Source organism: Struthio camelus, chromosome 9 (assembly GCF_040807025.1).
Source record: "Struthio camelus isolate bStrCam1 chromosome 9, bStrCam1.hap1, whole genome shotgun sequence".
Classification (NCBI taxonomy): Eukaryota; Metazoa; Chordata; class Aves; order Struthioniformes; family Struthionidae; genus Struthio; species Struthio camelus.
Window position 1 is genome coordinate 26,054,429 of NC_090950.1, and position 12,200 is coordinate 26,066,628.

The 12,200-nt window shown below is 34.6% G+C and overlaps 1 protein-coding gene across 19 annotated transcripts in view; it reads right to left on the reverse strand.

Moving 5' to 3' along the window:
- The window catches only part of NAALADL2 (N-acetylated alpha-linked acidic dipeptidase like 2), a 524,823-nt gene that overhangs the window by 147,239 nt on the left and 365,384 nt on the right, over positions 1–12,200 (reverse strand). For all 19 annotated transcript variants that reach the window (XR_011142818.1, XR_011142817.1, XM_068954255.1 and 16 more), the window contains one exon: positions 7,572–7,715. Coding sequence is in view for 17 of the 19 variants with exons in the window: in XM_068954255.1 (XP_068810356.1) it covers positions 7,572–7,715 (144 nt within the window). In the remaining 2 variants the exon portion in view is untranslated. The remainder of the gene's footprint in view (positions 1–7,571; positions 7,716–12,200) is intronic.

Below are 12,200 nucleotides of genomic sequence, written 5' to 3' on the forward strand. Positions count from 1 at the left end.
TACTTACTCAGCTTAAAAAGATTTTCAAGTCAAAATTTATTTCCCTTCTTCTTCTTACCCTACAACAGTTTAGACAGGGCATGCTTCTTTTTGCATCATTTAGGCAAAAAACACGATAAATCCTTTTGAAGACAACTAACTTAAATTCACTCTTCCTGTTTTTCCTTAATGAGCATCAGCCATCCAGTCTTCAACTGACAATAAAGTAGTTTTTTTTTTTTTTTTTTCTGGCAATACATATATTCTGGAATCAGATACTCAAGTTAATAGTCATATAATACAGTAGCACGCTTAAAGTGACTTAAGCTTAAAGGCTTAGCACATCAGATGAAAAGGCTGAAAGTGCTCTCTTTGGTGTATACAGCAGAAGTGAAATTTAATCCCCTTTGAACAGTTCTGACAACAAATCTTGCTTCCTAATGCCATACTTAAAAAAGGTCTTGACAACTTTCTCTCTTTTTCCTGTATCCTCTGGAAAACTGTGAGGAGAACTAAGCTTAACAGTACTCAAGATACACTTCAAGTTTATACAAGCCAAGAGCTGCTTCTGAAATAGAAAAATGGAAAAGGATTTATGTTTTGTCAATACTTCTGATTTATTTATATCCTGATCTGAAACCTATAAATTGTCTCATACCTAATAACTACTTGCCCCTCTCATAATTACTTAGCTATTTTTTAAAATGCTTGGTTATTTCGTGCTCATTTGATTGGCAACTTTAGAACTTCAGAAAAAATAAAATTACTACCTGTGACCTAAGAAATGAGTTAAGTTTTATTTCTTTTTTCATTTTCAACCTTATCCCAAGCTCATAACAACACGGAGAAGTGACAGAGTTTGAGCCTGATCTTCAAGTATGTTGGTAAAATAATCAAATCCTGGTCATACTAAATAGTTACAATCAGTTTGTCTGAGTGTTCCTTTGAGCACTGGATTTTAAAAAGCATCTTTAGAAACTTGGGTTTGAAAATTGAACTTCTTTAGGTAAGATTTTTGCTACAAATATATAAAAATCTCCCCACATGCACATTAACTAAAGCATCAAAAACTAACTGAATTCATGCATTTGCAGAACATAGTCCTTAGACTGTAAAAACAGAAGCTATTCTAGAAGATTGCAGAAACAAACTATGTGGAATAAATTTCAGGAATAAGGACTCAAAGGAGTAACTCAGTCTTCAACATGTGTATAATTCCTGTTGAAATCAACACAATCTGAATAAAAAGATGTCATTTTTAATTCACAATTAAAGTAAATCTTTCAATCATCATCAAACATGCATAGCTACATTATTTTAGGGTGCACTAATTCAACTGGAGTAGTCAGGATAGAATTACATCATGGTTCTTTTTCCTGTCATTCAGAAGCCTTATGACAGGCTCTAATAACTCAGCTGTTAACTTCTGGACACACGCTACCAAGCTTTTCAGACACCACTAAAGGCTAAACATTTGTTTAATATGGAAAGCTACAATTTTCATAAAGTTATCTTACCTAAGACCTGAGGCTTTAATGCAACTTTAAATACCACAAAACATGATGGAACAGGAAGAACTGTCTGTGCTCTATTTAGTAACATCATGAGCTTCTTATGTATAAAGGGTAATCAAATACGTTACATATTTCTTATCTTGTATTGGTGATACCATAAGGAATAATACAGACTGGCACATAATATTTGCAATATGCCGTTAAATACACCAATATGATAAATATACATTAAAAGCCATATGCAATAGCAGTTTTTAAGCATCATTTGAAAATAATCCTTTATTTTCTAGAGCAACGGACCACGAAAAATTCCTAACTATGGCCATACTAGACGTTAGTTTACAGGCTTTGGAAACCTTACTTAACTGGAAAAATGTATCTTACTTAGTTCTCAGTGTAACATTGTACATAATTTTGAGTGATCTACTTCATATTTTAAATTAGTTTTCAAGTAAGTTCAAACACAGGTCCTCAAAATAAAGAAATGCAAATGCTATAAGCATTTATGTAGGAATATAACTTTCACACCAAAAATACTACATGTAACATAACTTAAACTTATAAAAGCAAATGAACTTGTCAAATCGGTATGTTTAATAATTTATATATATTATCTTTGAAAAAAATCTCAATTACATCTTGCACAACACTATCAAAATGCATATGCAAAAACTGACACTGAATCTATGACAACATATAGAATTGTTGAATCATAACATTATTTGTGTGCAAATATGTCAACACTCATAAATCAATGTTTCTGCAACAGAAAATCTTTATTGCATTTTATATAAGCAATAAACCATAGAGAATCAATCTTTTTTCAAATCTAGTATCCCTAACTTTTTTCTTTAATAGATTTTGATTGATCAACCAACTATGCGGTCTACTAACAATATATCTGCTTTTTATATGGATATTCATAGGTCCTGGGCCCTCAAGTCCCATCTTAGTCTAAAGAGCTTCATGAATAATTTTTTTGCTATTTGATCAAATTTTCTGATCTAGAGAATGGAATCCAAAAATAAATCTATTCAAATCAAAGTTTTTGAAAACAAATGATGTCTAGAAAAAAAGTATTTAAGGAGGCTCTAAATTGGGATGGCTTAGTGTGCAACGGAATAAATGTGTCACACTCAATAGCAAAGACGGTTACAAATTTTGAGAATGGTTCATATTTTATAGTTGAACTCCACAATCTCACACTATTTGGCAAGGATATTCTTTTCCAGAGATTGTTGATGCCACTGCTTTATAAGCAATCAAATCCCGAGCATTACCCAGCAAAGTAAGAGCACAGAACAGAAACATGAAAATGTACCTTTGTCAGTTATAAGTCTGGTAGAGGAAGCCCGGAAAGCTTCAGGTAAGAGTAGAGAGGTAAATCATATAAAAAAAAGTTTCCCACAGTTTAAGCTTAATTGTTTCCATGAACTTCTTTTTAACAATGAGTAAAGAATTTAAAGCAATTAGAAACTGAAAATCCAAGAGTATAAGTGTTTCTCAATTATATTTTTGTTATATAATACAGTATTTCTATATTCCATTTGGCTTCCCTATTTTAAATATACTTGTTTGAAAAGGCAGAAGGTAGTATCTGGAGAACAACACTGTATTCCAACTGCTAAGTACAATCTATTTGGTCGGTATGGTAACATACATTGCCACACTACCTGCTGGCATCTCCCTCTATTTGTTTTCTTGGATTTATATTCAACATAGTGCAAATTCACTCCACCTAGAAATTACGGGATTCCCTGCATACTGATATAATTAAATGATGACACTGCTAGAGTTTATAGAATATGGTATTGTTCTTTTTGTCTGACAAGTAAGAAGCAAGCTATGAAGGAGAAACATATATAATAGCATCGTAAGGCTGCAGCCTACTGCGAGAATATATCTTTTATCTCTTTATGGCCATCTTCCCACAGAAAAGATGACAGGTTTGATTTGCACTAGGGTATGGCACTTTGCAGAGAACTTCCTTTGTCTTGGACCATGATCATGTTATATGGAAACTAAGGGAATCTTCGAGTTATGCCCTTGGTATGATTAATGATGCAAATTTCACAGTATCAGAGTTGACTATAAAACTATAATAAATAAAACTATAATGACCATGCAGAACTTCATAAAGCTGCATAAAATAGGTGTTCAAAGTGTTTCAGATATTCTTAGTTATTTAGATATTCTTCGTTATGCCAGAAACCTCTTCAGTTGAACTTCTGGTTATCTGTTCTACTCCTAATTTTTTCATAGTGGGTATAGATTTGTTTACAGCCTGCAATGAAGCTTTGCATTGCAGTCACTTAAGATGATTCAGTATTGATCAGTGACTGTAATTTGTAGGCTAAAAAAGGTTACAGAAGATCAAATGGTTCTACCTAAAATAAAAGCATTTTGATCTAAGTGCATCCTACTGGCTTTATTTATTCACATACTATCTCATATTGTTGAAGTTGCTTAAACTACCGGTGCTTTCGTTTTACCATTTTATAGATTAAGACATAAATAAATGTATCTACTTCACAGTGAAGGGTATTAAGAGCTCTTTAAGAAATGGTATCTTTTGCATATGTTAAGTATACTGATATTCTTTAAAATAATACACTCTTAATTTTCTTGGTTGAGCCAGATGAAGAGCGACATAGGGCTGGATTTATGTCAGGCTGCTGGAAAAACAACTCTTCACTGTTAAAATCAGCCATTTACTTCTACTTTTTGTTTCTTATCTTTTAAAAACCTATTTATCCATGCGAATACATTTCCTCTTAAACCATACTATCTTGTTTTTCCTAAGAGCTTTTTGGTAGGGTCTCATTTGAGAACCTTTCCAATAATATGAACCTGATATCCCTGTTTACAAGTCTGGTAACTCAAATTTGAGAGGTCCGTTCAATCTCTGAAAAATAAAACATCTTTTTTCCTATATCTCATAGGGCAACTGACCATGCTGAAGCACGTAATCTGGTCTGTGAAATCCTCAGGTCTACCTTTCTGCAAGACATGTGGAGATCACTAGTGAAATCCTAGGTTTTCTAGTCTTCACAAACGTGAAGCACTGAATAGGAAAACTCACACTTAAAGCCAAAGAGGAAAAGTAAACACCTGTCTAATACTTTTAAGGATTTGCCCATTAACCTACCAGACTTTCCCATTCAACATCAAAATACCGGGCCAGAAGTGAAGAAAAAGCACCTTGTAAGTGAAATTGCACTAGACAGAATTACTTTAAATACTCAAGAGATTCACTGGGATGAACCGCAAATGACTGAAATCTGCCAACTGGCAGATAACTAAGTAACAACAACAAAGGAAGTTTATTGCAACACAGTAGTACTTCTTCATTTACGTTGCTAAGAGTGTTTTGGTTTTACGGCAATGTTCATAATGTTCTAGGAAATATTATATATATATTTTCTGTAAAAAATAAAAGCTTCAGAAGTATATGGCTTCCCTATAGCACTTCACTCTTAAATTTTTACCAATTGCTCATTTTTGGGAAATGTTCATAGGAGAATAAAATTACAAATTAATGAGGATTAATAAGGATGCACTATAATAAGCAAAAAGCAACTCAAATTCTACAACTAACTTTAATTCCCACTATTTACTTGTAGGTGTTAAGCATTTGATATGTCTCAGATGTTTCTCTCCATATCCTCCCACTCCCTCTGCCACATTATGTCTCTTGAAAACTGGAAAAAAAAGAGGCAATGTGAGAAAACTATATATAAATGTTTAATCATTACTGATGAATCTGCTGTTCAGCTTTTTGAAACATACTGATGAGAAAATGATGATCGTTTTATTCTAACAAATTTTAAGTCAACCCATCATATGAATTGCTCATTCATCTCTTTTGACAGTGAAGTGATGAGTTCTACATTGAAAGTGAAATATCTCTCTTAAGCTTCTTCAAATCAATTGGAAGGCTGCAAATTCAGCCTTCACTGTTTTGATATGCACTGCTCTGAGCAGCATAATCTCTTTAGCTATTATCATATGGTTATATAAGATTCCTTATCACAAGATCAGTCTTTAATCCCTTCCATTAAGGCTAATTCTGAATGCTTCAACACACTGCATGCTTCAGCACATCAATAGTATACCACCAGTATATCAAAGCAGAATACAGCATAATGCATTACAGAACCATGCAAGGCTTGTTACTGTAGACCTTCCTTGATAAACAAAGTAAGATTTTAAAAAAAAATCCCGCTGGGCAACTGCAATTAAGAAGCTTTGTATGAGATCAGATACAAGCTGATACATTCACCTGTAATAAAGAGAACATGGATAGACTCTTCCTAGCCTGTGAGCTTCATACTGTCTTTCGTTCCAGATACCATCCACCACACAGAATCCCCGCCATTCAGGGAAATAAGTCAGAAATGCTACAACTATCACATAAAAAGTAGAATAGGGTACCCTTTAGATGATTCTATCCTGCAATCTCCAAACAAAGCTTTCTGACAACCAGATGCAGTGCAGCTTTTTCTCATTCTAAAGTATTGTTTGACAGTCCAGATTGACGCTTTCCTTTCAGCGTTTCAGCTGTTGAAAATTCCCATAATATTAGCAAGCTTCACACATGCTACCTGGAATGGTTAGGCATTTCTCCCTTACAAAAAGGCCCTTTTCCCCTTTAATATTCTTATCTACTGGATCGGTTCCTCATTGAAACATCTAGTCAGCCATGAACGGAGAGCAACAGTTCTTCTCAACCTCAACAGCTTAAGCCATGAAGCATAGTGTCTTACTGCCTTTCTTTTTAGTATGTATAACGCAACTGTTAACACCAGTCATAAAATTAATCAACCTTTTTTAAGATTTGCTTTATTGTATTCCTAATCCACATTAACTTTCCAGAAGCAACAAACAAGTGATACAAGCACATACAGGATATTACAATGGTTGCCCTTAAAATGCACTTCTAATTTGCTTTTACTATTTCCATCACTGTACTTAGTAAAGGAAATAGTGTGCCTACTTAACCTGCCTTCACCCCTCCAAAATCATTGCTTCAAATCGATTATTTTAAATAGGCAAAATAATGAAAGATACAATTTCTTCTGCATTTTCACTGGTGAAAGATAGGCTACTACAAGATAAGAATCAAGGCAGCATTACTGTTTATATGCACATCTCTTCTGGAAGGTTACCTGGAAGGTGTTCCTTCCTTCATCATAACACTGTGCAATATCTTTGCTGGAAGATTAAATTCTCACTTTTTTCCCCAAATCAATATGAAGTTTGTTCGAGCTATAATCTGTATGACTTTGCTAAGGGTCTGATCTCTGAAGAGATACTCTGAATGCATTCTTCTTTATATCTAGCCCTACTCAAGGCATTTTGTTCTACCTCTTTTGTTATCATGATGTAACCTTTTCCTGGTGAATCTTGGACGAAAAGGTGCCTGAAGGCTCAAACAACAATGCATTATTTATCCTCTAGCAAACAGATACAAATTAAAGAACATAAAAAGAGACATCGTTATTTAGAATTATAGAATGTATTCTGCCAGAGGCAGAAAGAAGACAAAGAACATAGCTTTAATACTGCCAGTGGTGCCTTAATGTTTCAAGCACATTCTTACTAGTCCAACAAGGCCTAACAAACTAGTGCAGCACTAACATCTCCCTAGTGATGATGCACAAAGACAGTGGGATTTCTTTTAGTCAGGAACAAGAATTAGAGCTTAATGCTTTGTAAGGAGACTTCTTACTCCAGATACTGGCTCGTATTTGCTGAATGCTCGCAAACGAGATCATTTCTGAAACTAAATGTTAGAAGTAACAACAGTAAGGTTGTTAAAGATAAAAGAGTAAATGCCTTTCTTTTTAATGGCTCTTCTGTGGTACTTCTCAGCCTTTTTTTTTAGCTCAACTCCCATCTAACAGATTTTTGGAGCATAACTTAAAGGTTTTTCATAGTCACTTCTAAAAAGCAGCTAAACAAAACGTACCCATAATCACCCAAACCTCTTAGTTATACACAATTACAGGGAACATATTTGGAGTACTTGAAGGACATTTCATAATTAGGAGAAAAAAATACTTTAACAAGTATTACCTGTAGCTGGCAGTCGAAGGGGAATACACATATCTTTTCTGATGCTGTCCTCAGGTAAATAAACAAGTTTTTTGACAAGCACTGCAGAAATTGGCTGCACTAACAGCGTTGTGAGGTTTGATCGATTTTGTCTGTAGCTTCCATCTTAAATAACAGAAAATGAAGAGCAGTTTAGTAAATGAAACTTAGGAAGAAGATGCATCTTCTGCGTAAGGCTTAAACCAACCAAAAAAGCACATGTCTACCACACAGCTTACAAAATCTGGTTTAGATTAGCAGCCACTCTTTCGCACTTATATCAGTGGGGAAAAAAAAATCACTTTAACAACCGCTACCACAAAAACACATGTATATATTACAGTATTCAGGAGAACAGTTCCACAAGACGAAACTGCTGAAGAGTTCAGGCAGATATTATATTGTGTATGACTTAAAAACAAAAATTGGAGACAGTATATGGTTAACGGAATCAATGAAAAACAAAATTACTGATCAGCAATAAATTTCAAACTCAAGTATGACCTGAACACAGCATTATAGGGAAAAGTGGACATTTAAAACAGACTGAAATCCAGTGCAAGTGTCTGTCTGTGCTGAACGATGCCAGTATTGATAAGACTGCTTGTTCTGCTAGAATGCAAAAATGTTTTAGCAGAATAAAAACTGTGCTACTTAGCGCTAACATTATTTGGGCAGGCTGTCATACAAACTGAAGCTTTTATGAGAACTCTGAAGAGAAACACACCAAGGAGGGTGTGCACTGGTGACACACCTACAACTTGATGAGACATACCTTTCCCTGCATATACCCAGGAGCCTGAAAACATGAACATACACCTTCCTCTTTACGGCATATATTCAAAGTGGATCTCAATTCAGGTAAGTTGTCTATGATTTATATTATAAATGCAGGGATGTTTTTTTGTGATGGATGGTTGAAGGCTCAGCTGAAGAAGTTCTGGAATAAGAGCTTACTGAACAGACAGTTAGTTGTATGTACAGTCGAGGAAGGTACAGATCAGAAACGGTCAGAATTCTTCAATGACATGTTTAAAACCTTAAGAAGGCACAGCACAAACCTCAATTTATCAAAAGATTCATTCATATTTCAAAATCTCCCTCTAACTGAAAAAAAGGAAACAGACTTTTCATACACATGACTTTCCAAGATTTAAGTATGGGAAGGGTTCTGATGAGATACGTTTTGTGAGAACAACTGACAGACCTGGAAGAAGATAAACCCTGGGCACAGAAATGCTCTGAAGCGCTTCATGACAAAATGTTTGTCTGTTTTTCCCAGCTCTTTCAGCTGGCCTAATAAAGGCACCACTTCCTCTCAGGGAAATCAAGAATACTCTTGTAAGGCTGAAAACCCATTATGAAAAAGAGAGAAGGTTCACAGCATGAGGCAGAAAGCAGCCCTAAAACAATTTGCAAAACCCCTAAAATTCAGTATGCCTGCCCACATTGAATTATTTGCAAACTTAGAGCTAGAATTCAGAATGCAAGGACACTCTGAGAACTCTATTAGAAAAAATACTATGTTTTCTGTTGACATCGAGTTCCTTACAACCAGAAGGCATCCTTTTCATTTCGTGACCTACAATCACAAGGTAAAGAAGCTATGAGAAATCAGTAGCACACATATTCTAATACATTTCTATAAAACTGCTAGCAGGAATGTTGTTACTGAACTAAATTCTATAAAATTCACATGCATCCTCCCTCTTCTGTTTTATTTTTTGTGCTAGAAACTCCAAAAACTTGTGATAGGTTGCCCTTAATCATAAGACAAAAACATTTAATTATGGAAAAAAACCCTGTTGTTCAGATTTAATACACAGCAGAAATGCTTTGTATTCACTTTAAAAAATGTGACAGATTTATAAATGGGAAGGTGTAACTACTTCAAAAATGTCTTAGTTTAGGAAAGGGGTTATCTCGGCAAAGCTGGTCAGGGTTGCAAAAGTCCTCAAAGTTGTTACTACATGACAGATCAATTTCTCAAGCTTTGAGAGTCTGTTTCTGGAAACAAAATGAATCCTGAAACGTCCATCAGAAGCTTGTAGCTGGGATATTATTTTTTGTCTACTCTTAGTCTGTCTGCATACTACATTATAGGAGCAATGAAGCTCAAAGCATTGCAAATAAAAAACATCTATCCTTTCTCCATTTAATGACAACTCGAGCTTCATACCTGAAGAAACGGTGAAAGATAAACATTCAGGAACAAAATAAATAGGAAAACCTCACCTATTTACAACGGTCCACCTCACAACATAACGTGGAGTTGAAATATAGAAAGGGAGATTGTATCATCTGGAAGAAAAGTTTTCTAATAGTAAGGATACTTAGACACTGAAATAGTGCGTATGTAGGTGGTGACATCTCTACAACTGAAGTCTTTTTAAAGGAAAGAGCAGACAATCATCTGTTAGGAATGACACAGACAGCGCTGAACCCTTCCTTGGGGGAAGGTGATTAGATGACCTCTTGATGTATTTTTTCAACCCTGTTTGCTACAATCCTCTAATAACTGAACCATCCGAACTGTTTAATAAAAAAGTACTAGCACTATTATTAAAAAATTGCTTTAAGAAAAAATGTAAAAGTTACTTCACCTTTGCCAGTCATTTGTACAGCTGCCACAAGGGCACCTTGTTTTTATGAATAATATGAGGAAAGCTACCCTGCATCATGATCAGGAAATAAAAGGTAAAGATCCAAGACCAATTTCCCCTGTAAAATATAATTCACATAGAAAAAAATTCTGAGAATTCCAGGGCTACTACTTTAAGGTCCAGTCTCTCTATTCCTTTTTTGTACTAATGAGCTTGGTCCTATACTATTGACAAAACATAGTGTAGCACAACTTCATTAGGAAACTAATAACATTGGAAGAACTTTGCTAAGTTTTTGCTGGCTCCTTTACCACCATTTTTTTTTACGGCAAACAAAAACTTTGAACCTCAGTCTCCATACTAGTCAAACTGGAATAGATATTTGTAAATAGCATTTCTTAGCACTGTATCACGTAACCTACTAATGCTGGCAAAATATTCTGAGATTCCCTGAAAAGTTGTTACTTGGAGTACATAATAGTAACGGTTGTGTACCATACTCCACTCAATTCCAGCCTAAAGTACAAGTTTATCATCATCTCAAGGACTTCTTTCACAGCTGAAATCAGAGTACACAAAAGAAAAGAGAGCAAGTCACAATGTCTTACTCTCCTAGTCGAAAGAAACTACTTTATCCATGGCCCCCTCAGTTATCATGTAATTTGTCTTTTATTTTCCTACTTTTTCTAAAAATAAAGTTTGTGGTATAAGGATCAAATTTCTGTTCATTTCTACTAAAATTTCACATTCAGAGAAAAATTGTACAGGATATTGTGCTTAACCATTATCTGGTTATTAAAGTAGGCCTCTACAAAGATCAGCTAAAACAAAATCAGAAAGTTAACAAATAAAAGTGGCTAAAAAAAAGTTTACTGATGACATTCATTACAGTAATTTCTTTTATGACCTGAAATAGTTTTAATGACGGCCCCTAAAAATTTATGAAAAAAGTAAAGTGTAACTGAACACTGAACCATAATTGTACATACCTGCATCTTTGATTTTCTGCTGCATTAATAATAAAACAGTATTAGTTTTGAAATATCTGAAGTGAATGACTCATTAATTTTTCACCTGAAGCTTAATGGAAATTTCACAAACAGTTTTATGCTAAGAATAGACATTCCAAGCAGGACTTTACAGCATGCTATGAGAATGAATTACAGCTTAAAAGACAGAATAAAGTGTATTTGGTTAAATAAGATGGTTCTCTTATTCAATTGCCTGGATTGAACAGTTGGTTCAATGCATGTTCATGAAAGAGGTATTTTGCCATTCGGGCATACCCAGCACATCTTCTGCACTGATCTTTCACAAGGCTAGATCCTATATTAACCATGATGAAAATAAAGATGTATCAACTGACACATAGTAGGTATTTATATCATTTGCACTTTGAATGTATACATATACATATATATACCCCCACTATGGGTATATACACAAATGGAGTATATATACTCCATTTCTGCTGATACATTCAACAGGCGGTATGCTCCCCTGGTTCTCTTGGAGCTCCTAACAATGATTTCTTTATTCTCCTCTGCAAAATCAGTTTGTCTGTGGTATCCATGACTTAAGCCTAACCACATGCTCAGACTGAAAAGGACTGTGCAGTGCTTATTACAGGGAGATTTTGTCAGCTAATTGGTGGCTCTAGATAGTAAAATCACATTATTATTGTTAATAACAGTAATTCTGCTGTGCAACAGCTATTTTGTCATGTCATCAGCAACCATACTGTCAGTATTAATACTGCTGGAAACAGCTTGCACTGTCACATTGCTGAATTTTACAGCAAAGACAATGCTTTTTTTATTTTTTTCACATTACTCTTCAATTTCAATAAATAATTCCACAAAGAACCACATTCTCCTAAGATAACTTCTATTGTTTTTCTATGTTGTTTTCAACAGCATTATTAGTATGAGTGTAGTTTGCAGGATTGGGTCCAGGCAGATTCTTAGAATTCAAATACAGTGAAACCTCTGATACAAAAACGTACCTA